General features: G+C 42.1%; 3 protein-coding genes and 1 long non-coding RNA gene across 13 annotated transcripts; 1 reads left to right on the top strand and 3 right to left on the bottom strand.

Annotated features, from left to right (window-relative positions):
• Window positions 1-1,808: 1,808 nt before the first annotated feature.
• Window positions 1,809-12,022, bottom strand: LOC133930993 (putative acyl-activating enzyme 19). 7 transcript variants are annotated; one of them, XM_062377797.1, is made up of 18 exons: window positions 11,678-12,020; window positions 11,174-11,584; window positions 10,536-10,732; window positions 9,643-9,843; window positions 7,440-8,147; window positions 6,579-7,291; window positions 6,300-6,375; window positions 6,123-6,209; window positions 5,780-5,823; window positions 5,411-5,519; window positions 5,263-5,322; window positions 4,592-4,679; window positions 4,077-4,141; window positions 3,691-3,750; window positions 3,407-3,451; window positions 2,850-2,953; window positions 2,203-2,775; window positions 1,809-2,114 (listed from the first exon to the last, which is right to left on the bottom strand). In XM_062377797.1, exons 1-17 carry the CDS (start codon window positions 11,913-11,915, stop codon window positions 2,550-2,552), a joined length of 3,432 nt encoding a protein of 1,143 aa, XP_062233781.1. In that variant the 5' UTR covers window positions 11,916-12,020; the 3' UTR covers window positions 1,809-2,114; window positions 2,203-2,549. The 7 variants fall into 7 exon arrangements, with proteins under 7 accessions (XP_062233781.1, XP_062233779.1, XP_062233780.1 ...); XM_062377795.1 differs by having other exon boundaries at window positions 2,210-2,775; XM_062377796.1 differs by having other exon boundaries at window positions 2,273-2,775.
• Window positions 12,023-12,881: 859 nt separating this feature from the next.
• LOC133930992 (6-phosphogluconate dehydrogenase, decarboxylating 1) lies at window positions 12,882-16,141 on the bottom strand. 3 transcript variants are annotated; one of them, XM_062377792.1, is made up of 2 exons: window positions 15,977-16,141; window positions 12,882-14,624 (listed from the first exon to the last, which is right to left on the bottom strand). In XM_062377792.1, exon 2 carries the CDS (start codon window positions 14,619-14,621, stop codon window positions 13,179-13,181), a length of 1,443 nt encoding a protein of 480 aa, XP_062233776.1. In that variant the 5' UTR covers window positions 14,622-14,624; window positions 15,977-16,141; the 3' UTR covers window positions 12,882-13,178. The 3 variants fall into 3 exon arrangements, with proteins under 3 accessions (XP_062233776.1, XP_062233778.1, XP_062233777.1); XM_062377794.1 differs by having other exon boundaries at window positions 15,981-16,125; XM_062377793.1 differs by having other exon boundaries at window positions 15,942-16,075.
• A 2,366-nt stretch (window positions 16,142-18,507) lies between these two features.
• Window positions 18,508-19,080, bottom strand: LOC133930991 (uncharacterized). The gene is made up of 2 exons (XR_009911834.1): window positions 18,965-19,080; window positions 18,508-18,808 (listed from the first exon to the last, which is right to left on the bottom strand). It is a non-coding gene; the product is annotated as an uncharacterized LOC133930991 (long non-coding RNA).
• Window positions 18,992-24,152, top strand: LOC133930990 (extra-large guanine nucleotide-binding protein 3-like). Of its 2 annotated transcripts, XM_062377791.1 has the most exons (10): window positions 18,992-19,136; window positions 19,299-20,553; window positions 20,635-20,772; window positions 20,947-21,051; window positions 21,171-21,350; window positions 21,714-21,891; window positions 21,968-22,212; window positions 22,614-22,786; window positions 23,046-23,243; window positions 23,507-24,152. In XM_062377791.1, the coding sequence occupies exons 2-10, from the start codon at window positions 19,585-19,587 to the stop codon at window positions 23,904-23,906; spliced, it is 2,586 nt and encodes an 861-aa protein (XP_062233775.1). In that variant the 5' UTR covers window positions 18,992-19,136; window positions 19,299-19,584; the 3' UTR covers window positions 23,907-24,152. The 2 variants fall into 2 exon arrangements, with proteins under 2 accessions (XP_062233775.1, XP_062233774.1); XM_062377790.1 differs by having other exon boundaries at window positions 18,993-20,553.
• The last annotated feature ends 22 nt before the right edge of the window (window positions 24,153-24,174 follow it).

The following is a 24,174-nucleotide window of genomic DNA, read 5'->3' as shown; positions in this document are numbered from 1 at the left end:
CACTATATAACTTAGATCTTGAGATAATTTTAGAAATTAGCCCATTAATTAAGATGAATATTGGCGATTTTTTCCTTATTTTCGGAATTCTTTTAAAGCTCTAAAAATTCATGAAATGTGCAAAAACAATCAAATTTAATGAATTTTAATTTTAATTCTGTTCAGGCTTTTTAAGTGCAACCAGTTAAAATGGGTTGCTTATAGATTATACAACCTACACAAAAATTGGTAGATTTATTTGGAGCCTTTTAGAAAGTCTAAACTTATAGGGAAAAGAGATTGAAAATATGGATTTTTGAGGCAATCTTGCAACAGCTGAACAGAAGGGCTGAATCGGGAGAGAATAGGGGAGAAACGGCTATTAGGCCCGATTGTATGGAAAGTTTGGATCGCTATCATTTGGATGCCGTTTCGCAAAAATCGCTTGTGAATCCGGAAGCTCCGAGCAACCAAACTTGTAATATTTTTTACAAATATTTGGGTGTACATCTGTACACCTATGACCTCACATGTGCCCGCCCCTGCATGTGACTACCACATTAGACGGTGGAGGGGGAGGGGAATAAGATCCCATGGCGCCATAGTTGTAGGGGGCTGCTGGAGTGCTCGCCACTGCTGACTGCAGTGGGGTGGAGCTGGACTTGGAGCTGCCTAAGGTGATCTGTTGTAGGGGTCTGCATCAGCGTCACTCCACGACGTGAGCATGCCACCAGGGTCAGCGAACACCCTAAACTTGAGCGCAAGCATCACCAGGTCATCCGTGTTCGACGCCACTGACGCCAGCTAGAGGAGCTACTTCGTGCGTCTACCTATGCCATCGGCCACGCACGCCTCCCCTGCACATTGAAACGAGGGAAGAAGAAGAGGACGAGATGTCATATGACATATAGGGTCCACTGCCATGTGTGACCTATATTGGATAAAATCATTGTCCAAACCCACTCAGGGAGGGAAAATAAACGGTTTTAATTGTTAAGGGAGCTTGTGTAATTGGTTTTCCGATTAAGGGAGCAAAATCGGATTGAGGCAAGAGTTGAAGGAGCTAAAATGTACTTTTTTTTTCTTTTTTATAAAGGACAAATTTTAAAAGATTTTTTATGGCAAAACATGAATTGGACCAGATTTGGGGTGGCATTTCTTGAAGCCAACTTTTTTGAGTGACATCTCCGGAAGTGTCACTATTTGGAGTGGCATATTCTAAATTCTCTCCATGAAATGCCACACCAAAATTTTCACTTGTACTGTTTGATGCACTTAACCAAAGTACAGTAAAATTTATGTCCAATTCGAATTTTATATGCTTAGATGCACTGTTGTCTCAAGGGTTACTCAACATGATCTTCGTTAACTTTTTACCTTTTTACACTGGCGACTCAACGATAATAGGGTGGTTTCAAGGAGATTTTTATCATTGCAGCTTGGAATATTTAGAAACAAATAAATGAGTTCATTTTGAGGAGGATACTTCCTTCTTTTAGTGGTTAGAAAGTTAGCTTTGCTCAGAATATCCGTATAATCCCTCAGAATGTCTGTATCTGTAAGACCCCTGGTCTGTTCCTGATTCTCTTCGCTTGTGTAGCTTTCTTCTCTTTCCTTTTCTTTTTCAAAGGTTTCTCCGTACAGTTACCTTGTTTTTTCTCTTATATTAATATAATTACCACAGTAAGAATTCCCCTACTGTTTCCCTAAAAAACGATAATAAGGTGGTTTACCTGATAAAATTTTACACTACACAAGAACGACTGGTAGCTTTTGGAACGTGAAAAATTCGGAGGAAAATTTCTACAGAGTAAATTTGGATTGAACGATTGACCCATGGACTTTGTTTTAACGAAATTATCGTAACATAATTTTTTTTGGAGGAAAATCATATACAAAGTATAACCTCACTGAACGTTCTAGCTCCTGCTTAGCCCATTAACCAAGTAGCACGAAACTGCAACGACAACGTTGTGTGCATGTGTCTATCTGGAGCAATATTACAGCCTCTCTGCCGTTCGCTGGACATCCCGTCTACATTCTTCGCCTGCTGGTAAAGCAGTCAACTTTCAGTTCAGTCACCATTGAGGAAGTAGGCCAAACAAATGGAACAACAGCAGCACGTCTCAACAATCCTGCAGGATACAGGCAATGGTTAGGTGGTTACACATGGGGTGAATGCATGTTCTAATTATAATGCGAGGTTGAAAAAAACAAGCATACACTTCACCCTAGATCTTCAGGCATCGCGAACACAGTGCAGTAAGCTTCATTTGCAGTCACGGAAACGAACCTTCAGAGATCTAAGCATCAGTAGCTTCTGTAGTCATTCCTTGTTGATTCTTGAAAGATCAAACCACTCAGAAAACCACCAGTACTTTGCACTTCGCCACTAAGCGGAACAGTTTGATTGTGTGCCATGGTTTTGGTCAGACCAGCACGTCCTGTGCTGTGCATACGTGCGCCTTACCAGAAGAAAGGCCCTTATTGCAGAAGATATGATGTTGGGCAGAAGGGCATAGCAACGCATGACAGATTATATCACCTCACTCCAGTAAAATCACTTGAAGCTATGTGGTGACCGTGAGACAGTGTAACCGATCATCTCTGCATCCAACAAAGATGCGTCCACCAACCATCAAGGGTGATGAAAATATGTCGCCTGGAAGATCAATGGATGTCAATCCATGGACCAACTCCTCATATTTAACACCTTCACCAGCTTTCTCCTTTTTAGCGTCAGCTCTAATCCCAATGACATGGACGTTCCCAGAACTTGTGCAGATACAAGCAAATCTGAAAAGAAAAGCAGCGAGGTCGTGTAATTGATATAGGTTTGCTAATGGCTATGCTATGAGTAAGTTCAGTACCTCTCAGATGATCCAAATGACTCTGATGTTAACATTTCATCAACAAAAGCAGATGCAGTAATTGGATCCCCAACATTGTATGCCCAAAGAAGAGCACCAGAAGCCTACAACAAGAATGTTAAGAGACTATGTTGCTAGGTTGCAAATGAAAAAACACTTCAATCATGTAGCTTCTACCAGAATGCAAGAAAAAGGCCACCATTTTTGCCTCATTGCATTGACTACTTGAATATCTTTGTGAAGAGTTGTTGTTCCAATAGGTATGAAGTCAAATTATTTTAGATGGATTGGTAACACTTACGGTGAAGATAACCTTTGCGGCTTTGTTCTATTCGGAAATGAAATAAGCACAGCTCAATCATTAAGGCAAGTGTTTTTAAAAACTATCAGCAATAGCTGAATCAGCATCAGAAAAGAAACCCATATCTTAACAGAAACACAGCACTGTAACAAGTTCAATTACCACAAATTACAATTTGGAAGTTATGATTCATTATTCAGTACACAAAAGTTGCACTGTCTCAAATGAAAATTAAAAAAAGGAAATCCAAACTTACAATATTGAAAGAGTATAGACTGCCATCTCGGGAAGGTATCAGCACCTGTTAATGATATAATGCAAAAGATTTGCTTAGTTTCGTTCAGATTGGGAACACATCAAGTCATCAATTGTAGTAGAGCTCAAGCCAGTAGTGCCATAACAGCCGGGGTTTTTTTTTTCAAAATTTGGAAAGTGAATAATAGATACTCAATAATGAGGACTTATATGAACATAAAACAAATAGTCCGTAGCATACATGAAAACATGATCGTAGAAAGTGCATATAAACAGAGACCATACCTGAGAAGGGAGGGTGGATGACAAACATGCACCAGCAAACATAGGACCACCGACAGTTGCCTGGGATTTTAACAGTTAGTTATGACTTTGAACACAAATAAATATGTTGAGACAGCAAAACACAAGAAATACTGGATCAATGAGATAATATCAGCGTGAATAAATGTTGACAAGAATTAAACTAAAATAATAAAGAGAATAATCCATAAACACCCCTATAAGTCACATGTTTTCTGTTATTTTTTGCGCTTTCTCGCTGGAGTCAGGTTATATAGGACCAAAATAGTGTACATTTTAAACTTCAATAGCTTTTTTTCCTTAGTTGGCTATACATATGTAATTCTGCCGGCTACAAAAACACAGCAAGGTATAAAAATACCGTGTACCTTCCAAACAACAGTGCCTTTTGAGTTTAATGCGATAACCAGGCCGCTCACCAAGCAACAAATAACTGCATGTTGCAAGTGTAGTAATCAGCACAAAACTGACATGTCTGCACATAGAAGAATAAAGTATACAGCAAATTTCCAATAGATTCGTAGAGGAGAAACCTACTTTGGCTCAGATTGGCATGAGGTATAAAATGGATGGCATCTATAATTAATTTTGATACATTATTGAAAAAGATGCTACACTTTTACATACAGACTGGTTTAATGCAGTGAAAGTGGAGGTAACTGTACCCTCAAGCATTGACTTTGCCACCTTAAACATGATAGCATATAACCAGCAAATTATGCTTGATCAGCACATAGTTGCACCACGACATTCAATGCAGGATAGTTCTTATTGATGCTACAGCATTGTATCCCCATGACTCCTTTTTTGTGAAGGAAATATAACACTATGTATGGATATATTCCAGAATATCCATGCACACATCAACTGGTTGGAGAAATACCTTTTCCACTTTGATGATCTATGGCGAGAGAACCAAAAATTGGTGCACCAGCTTCGTATTGCCAAACCATTCTGAATGATTGTTCCTGCTACCACCAAAAGAAAACAGAGAAGACTCTTAACATTCAATATTGAAAGGTTGTTAGTGTTTTCATTCGTATTATCAAGTTTTGCTGATGATATGGATTAGTAGATTAGATCGATGGGATAAATGGCGGCAGCGCACTCACCCTCTCGCAGAGGCTCTAAGCAGCTGATTACATGGAGGAACTTTCTTGTTTATTCATTGCTTAATGAAACAGATGCACGGCTGCCTCTTAAATAGGCAAGCCCCTCTAACAAACTCTATCTCTAAGCAGCTAAAGGATAACAATGCAACTAACGTAATCTCCATGCATGCTAACAAAGCTAACAACCCAAATCTCCTCATGTATGCATGTAGCTAACTAATGCATCCCTGTAACTAACTAAACCAATTGACTTGATCATCTGTTGGACGTGCTGCTGCCTAGCCGCACACGAATTGTCACCATGCGCCACTGGACTGGCCCGAGGCCCAGCCCATAACAGCTGAAGAGTGAAGACATTCCACGGAACAAACAACATACTAATGGGAAGAAAAAACAAGTGTGCTTTTGCCTTTTAAAGTTACCAGAGTAGATCTGGAATCACCTCAAATGATATTGCAGTCACAAGGCCACTTGTAGATGCAACATAGATCATGTTCTGTGCCTGCAAGGAGGTGATATAGATGACACAAGATTAATAGAGCCCACCTATATATTTAATAAATATGCTTACTGTGAACCAGTAATAATACCATATCTATAGCGGGAGAACCATAAATGCTTCCACCACAAGAAATTTTGTAAGTGCAGCAACGATCTTTGTAATTTAATGCATACAAATAATGGTCATAAGAGCCACACCTGCGATTATACACAACACTGTTATTAACAAAAGATTTCAGCTGCAGAGAATCAGATATATCTTTTGTGCACATTTTGCGTTATGTCTCTGATAGAAGAGGACAAACTGGATAGACCATTGGTATCCATTGAAAACTAGGCATTTTATATTGTGTAAATAAATATGTTTTCACCAAAAAGGATATATACCAGCGAAAACACAATGAATACTCATGTACAGGGGATGAAAGTAAAAAAAGAAATGAAGATTATAGAGGTACCATATTAAGTTCCTCATCCTGTCCACAACTGGCTGCATTTTTACCTGAAAGAATATTCTCTAATTTGAGACATGAGATGATAATGGTACGGTTCATTGTAGAAATGGACATCTTTAAGTTATTCTCTTATGTAGTCACCTTAAAGCACAATTAAATGTCTTATGATATATCAAAATAATCATTACATAACTTTCATAGTAGGCCAACTGTGTGATCAACAAACATACACACCAGCACCCCAACATTTTATAGCAGTTGGAGAGCTGTAACTTTTTCAACATTCCAAGATGAATATAAACGAGGGAAATTCGCTGAAAAAGCAAAGTTTCCCACGTAAAAGTACCTCCCCATCAGTTTGAAAGGTCCAGGATAGTTTTCCAGAAGAAATATCAAGGAAGTAAATTTTCCCTTTATAACATCCAACAACAACCTGTACAAAATATATAGTATGAACTGTCTGCTAGAATGCTTGATAAATTGGTTATAATTTTTTTGGGTGAAGTTCAAGAGTTATATTTACCTCTGAGAAATCACCAGTTATAGAGGCAGAACACTCAATACGTCCTTCCAATTTGACACTCCACCTCACTGAACCACTGCATAACAAATTGGGAGCAAGTTCTAACAAAAGTCAGTATTCACACACCAGATAGAACTAATTGTCTCATTGAATCAAATTTAAATGAAAAAAATGACTGATAGAGCATATGAGGTGCATTAGATTGTCCTAGTTTCAAAATTCAAAGTAAATCAGAAAAAGTAAAAGGAACATAAATTCGATGCAACAAGCAATGCTCACCTACAACCATCAATGCAGAGAAACGAATGTGAATGGGAACCAATAAAAATGCTCATCATCCCATTGTTCATAACAAGCAAAGGTGAAGCATCAACACATGAATCCAGAGGAATGTTCCAAAGTTTCCGGAGGTAACCTTGTTTGTTGCATGTAACATATGAGCAAACATCTTCAAGTTGTAGCTTCCCTTCATAACCATGCATAAATCTATTGCAACGGCCAATAGACCACTTTTTTTGTAAACAAAAATTCAGGATCCATGGACTGCCACTGAAAAGTCCATTCGAGCATGTATCTGAGCAGAGGTCTTTTGCCCGGTATCTATCATTAGAAGTCATATTTTTGTTAAGCTGGCCAACTGTTTCATTTACATGATTCCCTGCAATGTGATCGTGTGCGAACTCTCCATTTGTCTGCCCTTTGCCATTAAAGTTTTTATCCAAATTTGAAGACACTGGATTAAATGAACTTGATATGCTTGCAGATACTTTCAACCTCTTCCCACTGTGAAACTCACGAGTAGGAGAAACTACATGATTGTGCTCCGCAAGTAAAGCATGCAAAAGCTTAGAAGGGGTGGCATAGATATAAATTAGTCTCATGTCAATCTCCAACTTGTGGGCCACATGAGCAGCAGAAATTGAGTTACCGCCCAAGGCGAAGAAATCATCATACTCGGAAACTTCGTCAACAAGTAGGGCATCAGAAAATGCCTATTTAAGATAAGAAATTATATCAATAAGTCATGAATAAATAATATCCAGACAAAAAGAATTGCCTGAAAGTAAACAGTGGGACCAACAATAAGTTTCTCAGGGGGAAACGTAAGAACAAAATATAGCAACGTAATTAAGGACAGACCTTTTTGATAACTTGAATATGTGAGTTAACTGGACTGCTTTCTGACTCGGTTTCACAAGGTTCCAAAGCACACTCCGATTTTGATAACTTGACATAGTCAATTTTTCCTGATGATGTCAAAGGTAATGATTTCATGGGGAGAAAAAGCCTTGGAACCATAGCTGGTGGAAGCTTCATGATGACCCAACTTCGAATTGATTCCATGATATCTTGAGAAGACCATAATCCACTATATCGCTGGGTATGTTTCGGAAATTCATCATTACTCGACAGCACCAGGTATGCCTTAAAATCCGGAGATCCATTACCTTGAAAAGTAACTGCAGCATCACTGACATTAGGATGTTCCCTTAAGGTGGATTCTACCTCTTCTAGTGAGAAACGCTGCCCATAAATTTTTACAGTGCGGTCCTTTCTCCCAAGGAAAATAAGTTCACCAGTCTTTAGGCGTCGAGCAAAGTCACCCGTTTTGTAGTATGCTAATTCACTGCCTTCAGTGCAGTTACTTGTCATGGGTTCTGCTAAATATCCAGTAAACAAACATGCTCCGCTGACCAGTATTTCACCTTCATCTGCTATTCCATCCTCAGTAACAAGAGAAACCTCACAATTTGACATAGGAAATCCAATCGGCACACTGTTTAATTCTTCTTGCTCCAGAATTGTAGGTAAATATTTGCAATCAAAGAATGTACAGTCACCAGAAACCTGAAACATGAGTGTAAACTTTGAAAATTGCTCTCGCAATATGATGGTATGATACTGTGAAAATGTAGTATAATGAAACTATGAAAATGTATTTAATGAAGACTAGATATTAGTGCTTTTAATGAAATATTATTATTACTTTCACTTTATCAATCTAGATATGCTCGCTAGTATTAGTAGTCAATTTTGAAATGGTGGCTTGCATCTTGTCCGAAGCGACACAGATTTGTATACGTAGGGAGTAAATAGCCGTATAACACTAAAATTAGGGCAAATTCCTTATTTGCCATAAAAAAATTTCACCCTTCCCTCTATGCCACTCCAGAAAACGAAGTTCCTTATCTACCATCGGTTTCAATTTTTCATTCATTCCATGCCACTCTGTTCCGTCTCGGTAATTTCTCCAGCGAAATTCACTGTTCACCGGTACTGTTCATGGGCACATTGGTTTTCTGCTTCTCTAAAATCAGTGGTCTTTTGTTTCTCGAAAAATCCTAGAACTTTTTGTACGTGTTACATAATCCATATGCAACCCATTTTAATTGAATTCGCCCAAAAAGTCTTTGTAGAATTTAAACTAAAATTCTTCAAAAAAGATTACTTTTATAACTTCTAACAACTGTTAGGGGCTCAAATAAAATCCCAAAAATCTAGAAAAAATCACTATTCTTCTTAAGTGATAGACTAATTTCTAAAATTATTTCGAGCCCTAGGTTATATGGTGAAAATGTGAGTTCCTTTATAATGCTCCTTTTATATGCATTTTTATCATTACATATAAATAGAGTATTACAAAGAAACTCACTTTTTCACCATATAACCTAGGGCTGAAAATAATTTTAGAAATTGATCCATCATTTAAGGAGAATATTAGTGAATTTCCCAGATTTTTGGGATTTTATTTGAAACCCTAACAATTGTTAGAAGTTATAAAAGTAGCCTCTTTTGGATAATTTTAGTTTAAATTCTACACATGCTTTGTGGGTGAATCTAATTAAAATGGATTGCACATGGATTATGGAACACGTACAAAAATACCACTGATTTTTAGAGAAACAGAAGACCACTGATTTTTAGAGAAACAAAAGACCATTATACCCACGAACAATGAATTTCGCCGGCAGAATTGACCGAGACGTAACAAAGTGGCACCAACGGCAGATAAGGAACTTCGTTTTCTAGAGTAGCATAGAGGGAAGAGTGAAATTTTTTGTAAAACCAACCAAGTAACCAAGCACTCCTGGTCATAAGCCTAACATTCTATGAAAATGTTACTGAAGTAGTGAAGTTACAGTTAGCCTATCAATCTACCATATATATGGCACAAACTATATCCTCAATTATGAGCACATTACAAAAACATACTGTAAATTTTTGTACTAATAGTGATGTTAGGAAAATCCAGCCACACGAGATAAATAGGAAACAGCAAGAATACATCAGCAAAAGAAAATTATACTCTAAAATCATCTGAAACAATAGAATATAGCATCACCTCTGTTGTTCCATACAGATTTATGATAGTAGTCTCAGGCAGAACTTCGTATACCCTCTTCCACAACAATACAGACAGAAGCTCCCCACTAAATATTATGATCTTAAGAGGGTTACAGCCACCAAAAAGATTTTTTGTCAGGTTAGGTAGTATTATCTCCATAAGCGATGGAACCAAAGTCATCCTTGATATACAGTACACCTAAGATGAACCAGCAAGATGCAAGGACAATGTCATGCCAAAAGGAACAAAGGGACTAGCTAGCATTGTGATACATAATGATTGACCACAGAAACCAAGGATAGCGTTGTTGGAGTTACATTTCTATCAAGTATCTATCTCTATCTTGATATACCGTACCTTGATTATATTGGCACTATACTAAAGTTACTGCTTGGTACCGTAGTGTATAGTGATATTTGGCAATGGTAACAATAGAAGGAGAAAGGTACTAAATAACAGGTGCTAGCCACATTTAGACAAGTTTGTGCAGATAGGTTGGGTAGCTACTAGTTACGCCCCAGCCGCTGGGAAGCAAATGGTTTGGACATAAATGAATAAATATATTGTCTCAGGAAAATAATTGTTGGAATGCTAAGTTCCTAACTGGTCACTGCGTATGTTTTGAAATGTAAATAGGCAGCTACGCTTCCTTGTAACAAGCTAGTTAAGAAGCATGCTACCAGAAAGTGTATCCTCACTTTCATCTTAGTTTTCAAGAATTAATGGTAATTCCATATCCAAAAGGCAGCTATATTAGCAAAGTTCATGTGAAAGACTATTCCTCGATACGTGTGAAAGACAAGTGCTTGCAAGTATTTTTTTCTATTTCCTACAGTTTCCATAAAAAAAAAGCATATCAGTGTTTTCATTAGGACAAAGATCCATGTAACCTTAATCAAGTTGGCCAAGGATGCTGGATTAGCTCTCCACTCACTGGGAGGAGGAATGACAAGTGTTGTACAGGTCAACACGGCAGAAAGGAACTCCTGTAGATGGTCAACAAAGCTGACCGATGTTTTAAACAACAACACATCATCTGAACACAAAGGATTCCTTCTTTGCATCCACAAAAAGCGATTCAGAATACCTATGGAATGGTACCAAAAGAAACAAGTCTGCATAAGGTGGCTGCTCAAATCAAACTTAGAAGTACAATCTGAAACGGCAAAAGAGCAGGCCATGGCAAACAACTAAACTCTAAACTCTGAGATATACGACTTCACTGCTGATCACAAATAGTTTAGTCTGATTAAATTTCAGATATGCATACTTGCAAGATGGTCCAACCAGACAATAGGCTAAAACTTCCATAGTAGAATTAACTAAACAAGACATAGTCAATCATGGCGGTGAAAAAATAATTAACTAATTTTTTCAAGGGTTAACACCTTGAAACATGCCAACCTACTCATCCGATATGTCAATATCGGAACAATGAAAGACGAAAAGGCATCAGATTCTCAACATGGACCCAAGATTACACTCTAAAGACCACAAGCAAGCAAGCCCCAACAAAGGCACAGCGTACCTTTCTCCGTGCCACAAACACCCTTGGGTTTTCCAGTGGAACCAGATGTGAACATCACGTAGCAGAACTTCCTCGGCCTCTCGCTCTCACATGGCCAAGCAAGCTCATCTCCACCATTCTCACCATTTCCATCCCCAAAACCTTGATGGATGTCACCGTCCAAGTGCAGAACAGGACAAGCGCTGCTCTCAGACACGGCTTCTCGCGACCCCCCTGACGATATGACCAGCGCGGCATTCGACGCTGAGACAGCCGACGAGACCCTCTCCTCCGGCCATGACGGGTCCAGTGGCAGGAAAGCCTCGCCGCACCTGAGCACAGCGAGGACAGCGGCGACGTACTCCACCGACGGAGAGGCGTAGACCCCCACAACCCTCGGAACCGCGGCGCCGCCCCGGCAGCCTAGGGTTCCTTCCAATTTTTTCCGAATCAGACGACGAAATTACAACAGGGGAGAACAAGCACAACAACCGAGCGCGCGCGCGCGCGCCGCGTTTCACGCACCTGGGGGCTCGCGGTCGTGGCCGCGATCGGTGGGAGTGCCGAGCGCCGCGGCGATGCGGCGGGAGAGGAAGTCGACGGCGGCGAGGAGGTCGCCGCAGGTGAAGCGGCGCTCCTCGCCGTCGCCACCGGAGGCCGCCGCGTGGATGACGGCTAGGCGATCGGGGTCCCGGCGAGCGGCGCTCTCGAACGCGTGCGAGATGCAGCACAGCTCCCCCGCCTCCGCCCCCGCCCCCACCATTCCGCCGCTGAAGGATTGGAACCGGCTTCGAGGGAGAAGAGCTGCGCTTGCAAAGCGATTCGGAGAGCGCGCCTTTGTTGCTTGTATGCTCCTCAAAATACGCCTTCGACAGGAAGTGACGTAATATTCTCTGCTAAGCCCTAAGCGTTCACCATTAAAGGCCTATTTGGTTGGACTGACACTTTTTTTTACTGTTTATAGGCTGCTTTTAAATTAATTTTTAATATGAATGAAATATATAATATATGTAATACCACTCAAAATATTATCTCTCATAAACTAAAAAACTCCTCCAGATAAGCTTCTGTCTTTTAGTAATAATAAATAAGAGCATTTACTTCTCATAAGCTATGTCTAGAAACAGATTGTTTGATTTAGCTTTCTATTTTTAAATAGCAAAAATCAGCCGAAGCTGAACCAAGTAGAGGCTACCACGGAGCTGAAGAAGCTTTGGCTCAACTCCTGATAGCAATAACCTCTGTGGTCGAGTAATTTTTGAGCATCTTGTTAGCTGGGTCGGTTCAGACATTTTGAGCATCTTGTTAGTTGAATTCTTTCGCTGATTATGTACTACGCAAATGATTCAGACCAAGTTGCTCATCTACAATCCATGGGACCATAAAGGTCTCTGAATTAAGCACCTTCTCTTCGAAACAGAAATGGCTTTTGACCCCCATAGCACAAAACATCAATAACGGAGAGCAGCGAAACTAATTGAGAACACATGTCCAAGAACAGTGTGTGGTAAGTCCTTATCTGAAAGCTATAGACAAACAGATAGCATCAAGATGCTTGCAAAGCATATTATCCACAACAGAGTACAGACAGAATTGTACACATGCTCGTGAAGGAGTACCGGGAAAACAGTGTTTTCTTAAGGCAAAGGAAAATAGTGATTAATCGACAATCACAGGCATGTCAAAATGCTTTATTCGTACAATAAACTTACAAAGATAAATGGAGAAGTTCCAACAAATACTAATGCTTTATTCGTATAATAAACTTACAAAGATCAATGGAGAAGTTCCAACAAATACCAATGTTCTCCCTCCAGGACCGCTTACACGGAAAGAGTGGAGACAACTTTGGACTTCCTCGCCCAAATTAAGCGCTGCGCACGAAAAATCAAATTAAACACAGTTCCTCCCCTACATCTAGTACATGACTGGTTGCTCAACACAGCGCAGCAATCGAAGATAATGAAAGCACGAAGCCATGTCATATCGTGCCATGGCGTGCCATCTGTGGAGCAGCATCAGCAGCTCAGTTCTTGGAGTTCCGCGCGATCTTGAACCACTCGGTGTGGAAAGAACCAGGCATGTCGACCCTCTCATAGGTGTGAGCCCCAAAGTAGTCCCTCTGCGCCTGCACCAGGTTGGCGGGCAGCCTGTCCCTCCTGTAGGAGTCGAAGTAGGCCAGGCTAGCGGACATGCCCGGAGTGCTAACGCCATTGTTGATGGCGAGGCAGACGACCCTGCGCCATGCGGCTTGCCTGTCCATGATCTCCTGCGCAAACTCAGGGTCCACAAGGAGGTTGGCAAGGTTGGGGCTCCTATCATAGGCCTTCTTGATACGGTCAAGGAAGATGGCACGGATGATGCACCCTCCTTTCCAGATCCTCGCTAGCTCACCTAGGTTGAGGCCCCATCCTTTCTCTGAGCTCTTGGCCTTGATGATGTTCATGCCTTGTGCGTAGCTGCAGATCTTGGAGGCATAGAGAGCTTGCCTCACGTCTTCGATCAGCTGTGCCTTGTCCACTGGTAGGCCAGTGGAGTAGTCACCTTGGAAGATTTTGGAAGCCTCGACCCGCTCATCCTTCAATCCGCTGAGGAACCTGGAATCCAAGGATGCCTCAATGGTAGGAGCAGCAACAGAGAGTTCAGCAGCCTGCTGCACTGTCCATTTCCCTGTTCCTTTCATCCCTGTCTTGTCAAGGACCTTGTCGACCAGGTAGCCATCACCCTGCTCATCCTTGATGCCAAATATGTCAGCCGTGATCTCGATCAAGAAACTGAGGAGCTCGCCCTTGTTCCACTCTGAGAACACCTGCTGCAGCTCGCTGTTTGTGAGCTTACCGACCGACTTTAGAACATCATATGCCTCAGCAATCAGTTGCATATCGCCATACTCGATTCCATTGTGAACCATCTTGACAAAGTTGCCTGATCCACCTTTGCCAATATATGTGACGCACGGGCCACTATCAGGGACCTGAGCAGCCACCTTGAGAAGAATATCTTCAATGTACTTGTATGCCTCAAATGAGCCTCCAGGCATCAAGGACGGGCCATTGCGGGCACCCTCCTCTCCTCCAGAAACACCCATTCCAAGATATAGGAGTCCACGCTCCTCCGTTGCCTTCTCCCTCCTCTCAGTGTTCTCATACCACTCATTTCCTCCATCAATGATGCAGTCACCCTGCTCCAAGTGAGCTGCGAGTGTTGCAATGGTCTGGTCGACTGGTGCACCAGCCTTGACAAGCATGATGACGACACGTGGCTTCTGAATGGAATTCACAAAGGATGCAGGGTCATGGAAACCGTACACAGGAAGGTTGCCTTCTGCCTTGGCACGCTGCACGGTCTCATCAACCTTGGAGGTTGTCCTGTTGTAGACAGAGATGGGGAAACCTTTCTCTGCAATGTTGAGGGCAAGGTTCTGCCCCATGACCGCAAGGCCGGCAAGTCCAATTCTCGTGAGAGCCATCTCCTACATGGGAAAAAAAATGCACCAAACACATTAGGCTATGATAAAATAAAAGTTATGCATATCTCACCCAGAACTCAAAAGGTTGAAAAATACATGCATGTTGAATCTTCATAAACCACATAAATGAAAAGGGCGAAGAAGCTTCATTCTGAATACTCGTTTGTTGTGAACAAAATATTCAGAAACTAAGGCAGAAAAAAGAACAAAATAGGCAGCATGACAGACAACTGCATTCAGTTTCTAGATTTTAAAGCACGCTAACAGATTATGCTACCAAATTTATGGTCACCAGCAAAATAATTGCAGAGGAACTCATCTAGAGGTAACGGACAACATGTATTTTATTTTTTATTTACCGACCTGTATAGATTGTTTAAAATGACAAGAAACTGGTAAGATCCTAAAAAAATCCAGTATGAATGGACCATCCATCCATGAGGTCAATAAATACACAGAAAATCCTGTGCTCACCTCTGAGTTACAGACTACATAGGATTGCATAACACTGCATGGTTCACAGTCAGCATGTATTATCATTTCAATTTCAGTGATTGAGCAACGCAACAGAACATATGCCATTCCATACGATGCAGCCATAAGGCAACAGGATATTCCTTCACCTTAACTAGAACTGCTCAATAATCCATGGCAACATCCAGGCCATACATTGCAACCACAGATCAAGTGTTTGTGCCGATTCAGTCAAATACAAGAGGGAAAGGGACGCAAATCTTTGTATTGGGGACACTAAATACTAGTGCTAAACACTAAAACACGTGCTTAAAAAAATTGCAAGTATCCCCGTATAGATGCCAGTGACAAGTAAATCGCACCGACGAGGTGGTAACAAGTCTTCAACCTTTTTAGTTGCCAAACACTGTCGTGGTCTCGTGGAACCAAAAGTTGCATAGCATTTACATTAACTTTCTATGCCCCATTGGAGCAGAAGAGCAGCCGGTGATGCTTCTATCTCACACAGCAACCAATTGCTCCCATGGCCATGGATCTGGACCGCCAACTAACTTAGCTCAGCCCCAAATCGGCGATCGGAACTAACAGCACCTAACGACGATTTCTAACAGCAAAATTCCACTTACAAAACCCAACCGAACAGCACATACTGCTCGCCTGCTACCAAGGATCGCCCATCCCATCCCAAGATTGGAGTTGGACCCGATTCCCGCACACGAACTCGACGTTCCAAGAGCCGGTCGCCTCCTCCAATCCCACAAAAAACAAGCTTCCGGGCACTAGATCGACTCGAATCTATCTAGCAACACGATGGATCGAACAGGCAGTGAAAAATAAAAATCGCACCAAGATCGGGAAGAGGATGAGTTCACGGGTGTCACCTGCCTGCCTTGGATCTGCGCTGGAATCGCTCGCGTTGGTGATCAACAGCAGCACCACCTAACCCGGCAGGCCCGCACCACCATCCCCCCGCTTAAATAGCCCCGAAATAATTAGCGGCGGCCGCTTGATCCTTCGCCGACAGGTGGGGCCCGCATGGGCGTCTCTTCACACCTGGCAGCCGCCGGCGATGGGTTGGTGAGTCAAACGTTGCTGACGACCTTGCAACGGGCCCACGTGCCAGTGGATGACAGGGCATGGTTACGGATCGAGACGTCCTGCTGTGATCCAACGGTCGGGCACCTTTCGCCTCGGAGCTTGTGATGTCGTCAGCACGACGTCACGCCCATATTTGGTTTGTAGCACAAAGACCAACCTATTAGGGCCCAGAATCCTTCACGAAACCAACCTATTAGGGCCCAGAATTCTTCATAAAAGAATTTCGTTCTCTTCAGCATTTTAATGATTTCTCGTTCTCATCACGAAGTGATTCTCAAGTTCATTCCCTTCGTAACGGGATTCATTTGATTTTCTTGTCCATTTCTATTTATTTTATTATTTATTATCTCTATCTGTTTCTATTCGAAAGGATTCGTGAAATGAAATGAGAGAGAATCTCAGTTGAAGAGAATGACTTTGGTAATCCCTTCGTGAAAGGAACCGTAAAAGAAAACTGTTGGAGCGTTGAAGAGAACGAAAATTCTTTCACAAAGAAAATTCGTTAAAGATGATCCAATCTAACTTTCAAAGGACAAACTCTAGCTTTGACATCCAAATCCCAGTTGTTAAGGTATTTTCCTCTTATGTGTTAAAATAGGCAACAAACGTCATTATATTTACCAAAATAGATAATATATAAGCGTATTTGCAAACCTATCAACTATATTCGACACATTAAACATCGAAAAATCGATTCTGTTACCTGAGGCGCAAAAAAAACTCATTGTATTCGACATTTGAGATGCCGAATAAGATGAACAGTAACTATATTCGACACCTCACGTCACGTCATGTTGCTAATTTTGGTGCGACCGGTCATGTTATTTCGTTTTTGTCGGTTTTTTAAATCCACATGTTGCTGTCCCTGTATTAATTAGTTAGCCTCTGCACTGCCGAATACATGAATCGATTTTTCGGTATTTAAGATGCTGAATATAGATGTTAGATTTGAAATACACTAACATATTATCTATTTTGATAAATACGGTGACGTTTGTTGTATATTTTTGTTTTTTTTTCCGAAGTCTGAATAGATAAAATTACATTGGCCAAACAGTTCTAAGGATGCAGTAGTGTTAGCAGCTAATTGCAAGTTCAGTGTTTACATACTGCCACCATGCCTTTATGCTGTTCTCTTTGTTTGGTGAAAATGTGTCAATCTTGAGAGAAAGCACAACGTTTGCTTTTGCTTTTGAAGATACGCCATGGTCGAATGGGATGGAGCGTCACTGCAGAAGATGCACTTGACACCCACGCACACACGGGCGCAGATATGTCAGTCACACACAAGCAAGAAATACATTTCTGAATTTTGGTTTCTCCAGTGAGTTACTGTAGTTCTGATCTGAAGCAAAACCACTGCCGTGGAATGGAAAAAAAGTGTACAAAACCAGGCAGAAAAGTGTAACCTTGCAGTTGCTCTCAACGGTGGAAAACTCAGACAGTCGTCTTCTCAAGTCTGAACCCTCCTCGTCCTCTCCTTCTCCCCACCCCACCTTTTCGTTCCCATTCCCTGTCAAAGAACAAGATAAAGTCGCGGCTTTGCTACTAGTTCAATTTCATATTCCTTTTATTTCGTTTCTTTCTCTATTTTTATTTTCTTTATTTTTTTATCTCTAACAATTTCTATTCAAATAGATTCGCGAAGGGAAAGAAGAGATAATTCCGAGACGAAGAGAATAAACTTAAAAATCACTTTGTGAAAAAAAACTGTTAGAACACTAAAGATAACGAAAATCTCTTCGCGAAAGGAATCCGTTAGAGATAGTCTACTCGAACTTTCAAAGACAAACTCGAGCTTTGGCATTCAAATTCCTAGCTATTAAGGTATTTCCTCTTGTGTGTTAAAAATGGCAGTGGCTTATTGTAAATTTCTCTAAACCTAACTAAGCTAAGGTAGTGGCTTCTTGTACAGTTAAATTGCTTTTATTAATGAAAATTAGGTAGGGGCGTTCCCTCCTGACTTCCTTAAAAAAGAACATGACATGACTCCTCTCGACCTTTCCCATGGTTAGTTTCGTCACCTGCTTACTTTGGCCTTGGCGGTCATATTATTTGAAATATTCAGAGTGACAAATTTCCGGAAAAGATAACGTTCAGTTCCACACGGTAAAAGCTTCTTCAATTTTTTAGGCAGACTGTAAAAAGGACACCACCTGGGCATGCAGGCCCCTACACAGGACACAGCTTGTGGTCATGGATACTGTCACTTATCAGTGCGCAGTACGTAAGTACTGGCTACATTCGCCATGCGATGAATTGAGGTCGTGTTCTGAAGTCTGAACAGATTAAAATTACATTGGCCAAACAGTCCTTGGGATGCAGTAACAGTTTAGTGTTAGCAGCTACTTGCAAGTTCAGCGTTTACATACTGCCACCATGCCTTTATGCTGTTCTCTTTGTTCGAGGAAAAGCTGTCAATCTTGAGAGAAAGCACAACGTTTGCTTTTGCTTTTGAAGATACGCCATGGTCGAATGGAATGGAGCGTCACTGCAGAAGATGCACTTGACACCCACGCACACGCAGGCGCAGATACGTCAGTCACACACATGCAGCAGCCGGAATCCAGAAATGTCGGTTTCTGCTTGAGCATTCACTTGGATTCCCCCGCCCCCTGAATTGAAATATTCACTTGGGTTATACACAGGTCGAACGCAAGAATTACATTTCTGAATTTTCGTTTTAACACAGTGAGTTAGTTCTGATCTGAAGCAAAACCGCTGCCGTGAAATGGAAAAAAAGTGTATAAAACCAGGCAGAAAAGTGTAACCTTGCAGTTGCTCCCAGCGGTGGAAAACTGAGACAGTCGTCTTCTCAAGTCTCCAAGTCTGAACCCTCCTCGTCCTCTCCTTCTCCGGTTCTCCCCACCCCACCATTTCGTTCCCATTCCCTGTCAAAGAACTAGATAAAAGTCGCGGCTTTACTACTAGTTCAATTCAAAGGTTGGTCTGTAGATAAAGGGTGATGCTTTGACCCTGAGCTTGCTCGGTGGCTGAAATTCTCTATCGCACCGGCGTTGTTTAGTTGGCCGTCCAACGCCATTTCTCTTTCGTGGCGTCTGGTTGCTCGTTCAAAGATCTGTTTTTGTGTTTTTGACTGACCAGGGAGTCGTTGGGAGGGAGCAGCGGGGTCTCGGTTGGTGGTGTGTGACCGGCGGTGGTGGAGAAGTTGGTTTCTTTGACCGCGCTTTGGCCGTCGTCGATCTCAGTTCAGGCGGCAGAGGTTGGAAATTTCTCACCTTTTTCTCACCTCAAGGTGAAAAGATTGGTTTGTGAGGCCACCCATAGTTCGATTTGGAGTAAAATTTTGGTTGGGGAGAGTGGTCTTCTCGCTGATGGAGGAGTAGGAGCAGGACTGCGCAGCGGGTGTTCGACGGATTGCGTCACGGAGATGGCGGGCGCGGTAGGCGGGGGCGACTGGGAGGAGTTGGTGCGGAGGATGTTCCCTCCGGGGACCACGATCCCCGAGGCATCGGTGAACCTCGACTACTCCATCGCGCTCGAGTACGACGGCCCGCCGGTATCCTACGAGCTCCCGAAGATTGACCCGGTGAACATCCCGGCGATACCGACGGCCGATCCGGTGTCAGGGCCACTGGGGTTTGGGAACGGCGTGGTGCCGGTGGCGCCAGTCATCGGACCTGTCCGTGCCAACCCACCGGCGTCGCGGGTTGTTCAGCGTGCAGGACAGTTGGCTGCACATGTTAGGGGAAGTTCAGAGTCTGCCAATTCGGCGTTGCGGGATGAAGAGTACTCTGATGAGGACTCACGCTCGGTGTCACATGAGCCTGCAAAGAGTTTGCAGGGGCAGAAGGCTGATAGGCCTGGTGCGCCGGAGGGAAGAAGAGCGCAAGTTGTGACCTTTGGATTACAAGAGGATAGCAAGTATGAGAGCAAGGATTTTGATGAGGTGTCCGAGCAATATGTTGCGGTGACTAGGAAGGAGAAGAGGGGGAGGGCGTGCTGCCGGTGTGGAAAGAGCAAGTGGGAGAGCAAGGAGTCATGCATCGTTTGCGACGCGAGGTACTGCAGCTACTGTGTGCTCAGAGCTATGGGATCGATGCCAGAAGGACGGAAGTGCATCACTTGCATTGGCCAGCTGATTGATGAGTGCAAGCGGTCGAAGCTGGGGAAGGGCTCGAGGATACTATCACGGTTGCTCAGCCCATTGGAGGTGAGGCAAATATTGAAAGCCGAGAAGGAGTGCCAGGCAAACCAGCTCCGGCCTGAGCAACTCATCGTAAATGGCTGCCCTCTTGAGCATGAAGAGATGGCAGGCTTGCTTAGTTGCCAAAGGCCTCCTGGAAATCTGAAGCCTGGAAGATATTGGTACGACAAGGAGTCAGGCTTGTGGGGAAAGGTAAGTCTTATTGGTAGGCGCTGAACATAACATTTTATGCAATCTGAGCTTGTGCTAATCATGTTCTGTATGTGCTGATAGGAAGGAGAAAAGCCAGACAGGGTTGTTAGCACTAACCTTAACTTTAATGGAAAGCTTCAGCTTGATGCTAGTAATGGCAATACTAAGGTTTATATTAATGGACGAGAAATTACAAAGACTGAGCTGAGAATTCTAAAGGTATCAGTGTTCGCTAGCCCTTGGTTTACTGCAGTATATATTGAATGTACATTATAGTTGTACTGTGTCACTATTCTAATTGGTTTACTGACAGTCGCTATTGAATGTACATTATAGTTGTACTGTGTCACTATTCTAATTGAGTTGGCCACAATTTCATCATCTTTCATGCAGATTGCACAAGTTCAGTGCCCCCGTGATACTCACTTTTGGGTTTACCATGATGGTGGCTATGAGGAAGAAGGCCAAAACAATATCAAAGGGAAAATATGGGAGTCTGTATGTATCTTGATCAAACATTATTTTTTCCTTTCTAAAATCATTGTTCACTTTCTAAAATTAAAATATCTTATTAGTTCCTTATTTTTAAAGGATTTTTGGTATCCTCTGTTTAACAGCCTTTGACACGTTTTGCGTGCGCCCTATTTTCAATACCGGTGCCTCCTGCAAACTCTGATGGGCCAAAAGATGAAGCTCCTTATTCAGCAAGAACTGTCCCTGATTACTTAGACCAAAGAATCCAAAAGCTTCTTATTCTTGGATCACCTGGAGCTGGAACAAGCACCATATTTAAGCAGGTCTGACCAAATTTCACATTTTATAATGCTTTCTGTTTTGCTATATGTTTCTGTGGGATGGGTTCCAACTCTATCAACAGGATTTCTATAGAACCCTGCTTAAAGCTTGTCTGTTCAAGTAGTCCCTTGTTTTGGTAATGTAGAAACCCATTGAGGCTTTGACCGTTTTGGAGTGTCAGTTTGTCTGGTAAAACCTTCTGCAAGCTAGTGCTGGTATATGTTTATGTCATTATGTGTGTAGTCTAGTCATCATAGGTATCTGGATGTAATCAATAAAATGCTGAAAGTCTTATTCTTTATTGGCTGTCAACCTTATTCTTTATCCTGTATACATTTGCATGACCTTTTGTTTTTATGAAACAGGCTAAATTATTATATGGCACTAGATTTACCCATGAAGAGCTTGAGAGTATCAAACTAATGATCCAAAGCAGCATGTTCAAGTACCTGGGGATTCTGCTTGAGGGCCGTGAGCACTTTGAGGAAGAGGCTTTGGCTGTATCAAATAACCCAAGCTCAGAGGACGTAGATACTCAACAAGGTATCAGGACAACTAATACTTCACTAATTTTTTCAGGAGCATATGCATTTTTTTTAAGTTGGTCTCTTTGATGCAGATGAAAATGAATCTACTGGTTCAAATTCTTGCATATACTCAATAAGTGCAAAGCTGAAGAAGTTCTCTGATTGGCTTCTGGAAATCATAGCAATGGGAGACCTAGATGCATTCTTTCCTGCAGCTACACGTGAATATGCTCCAGTCGTTGATGAGCTGTGGAAGGATCCTGCCATACAAGCAACATATAAAAGAAAGGATGAATTGCATTTTCTCCCTGATGCTGCTGAGTATTTCTTGAGCAGGGTATAAAGCAAATCTGTTAGATTAAATTAAGATAATTAATTTCATTGTTTAAAATATGCATTACTACATAGTTATCCTTAATTTAACCTGTTAACAACTTTTTAGATTATGCTAGATCGGCATTTCATATTATGGCTATTACCCTATTAGTCAATCCCTCTACACACAATAATTATATTGTCCCTAATTAGTCTAGAATTTATCTTTTTCTTTGAATTTCGAAGAAACGGAACTGATAGTCTGCAAGTTGTTAATCATGTAAGGAACTTTTGTGCTTTTGGATTTTGCCGGCCATTTTTCTTAATCATGTAAGGGCACGGGAACTCAATGTGCTGCTGCTTATTTCATGCTTACACTGTAATGGTATTTGAGTACCTAAAATTTATGAAAATTCCATGCAGGCTATCGAAGTATCAAGTAATGAGTATGAACCTTCAGAGAAAGATGTAATATACGCTGAAGGAGTAACACAAGGGAATGGATTAGCCTTTATTGATTTCACTCTGGATGACCGAAACCCTATGTCTGAAACCTACGGTGACAGTCATGATGCGTACTCTCAACCAGTAAACAAGTAAAGTCTATCTTCATGCTCATATCTAAACTGTGTTGAAAAAGTGCTTTCTCATGATTAATAATTCTTGAAATGTGTCGGTATTGTAGACTGTATCTATTGATTATTGTAAAAGCATAGCTATTGCAAACTTTTTTCCTACTGCATTAGCTCGGTTACCTGTTGTTTGCTTGGGCTGTGATTTCTTTTCCCCGTGAAACAAGTCCTAGCGAAGTAAGATTAATTGTCTCATGATTCATCCTCTTTTATCCCCCCTCAGGTATCAGCTGATCAGAGTAAGCGCCAAGGGCATGAATGAGGGCTGCAAGTGGGTGGAAATGTTTGAGGATGTCCGCATGGTGATCTTCTCCGTAGCGCTCAGCGACTATGACCAGCTTGGTGTCCCTGCAAGCGGCGGAAGTAGACTGCTCGTGAACAAGATGGTTCAAAGCAGGGACTTGTTTGAGGCTACAATCAGGTACATTGACCTTATCTTTGATTTCGACACAGCTCCCTAAATTCATCACTTCCATAATTTCAAGAGATAGTCTGAATGAGGTTAGTCTTGCTCCAACTGAAGCTACCGATTTGATATACTACCTGCATACTACACAAGCTCATGTTACACAATTGCCGTATTGATCGTACACAAAAGGAGAGCATTGCATTGCTCCCGATTTACATTTCTTTAAATTACCAAAGCTCAGGATGAAATCCACTGATGTAAACATGTTTGCGCAGGCAACCGTGCTTCCGCGACACCCCGTTCGTTCTTGTGCTCAACAAGTTCGACCTCCTGGAGGAGAAGATCGGGCGCACCCCGCTCTCGGCGTGCGAGTGGTTCAGCGACTTCTGCCCGCTGCGGACGCACAACAACAACCAGTCGCTGGCGCAGCAGGCGTTCTTCTACGTGGCTATGAAGTTCAAGGAACTGTACGCGGATCACACCGGCCGGAAGCTCTTCGTGTGGCAGGCGCGCGCCCGCGACCGGCCCACGGTCGACGAGGCCTTCAGGTACATCAGGGAGGTGCTCCGGTGGGAGGACGAGAGGGGCGGCGGCGGCGGCGGCTACTGCCCGGATGAGTCCTTCTACAGCACCACGGAGCTCAGCTCGTCCCGGCTCGTCGTAGCAGCAGAGTGACACGGTGGTGGTTAATCTGCAGGCAAAAATTACCAGTAATTGTACAGTGTTAGTTGGTACTTTGATTTGCAGCTTGTTCAGATGGAAATGGGTGCTCTCTGATCGTCATAGATCATCGTCGTATTGTCATCGTATAGGGAGATTTTACGATTTATTATTGAATAACTTACTGTTCTTTATATGTTATTATCGTGTCGATGACATTTAGATGATTATATATATTATGGAGTAACAGTTATTTGGTGACGTTTTGTTGATTTATCTCATC

Source organism: Phragmites australis, chromosome 10 (genome assembly GCF_958298935.1).
Source record: "Phragmites australis chromosome 10, lpPhrAust1.1, whole genome shotgun sequence".
NCBI lineage: Eukaryota > Viridiplantae > Streptophyta > Magnoliopsida > Poales > Poaceae > Phragmites > Phragmites australis.
The sequence above is the reverse complement of the archived record's forward strand: the minus strand, read 5'-3'. Positions and strand labels throughout refer to the sequence as shown.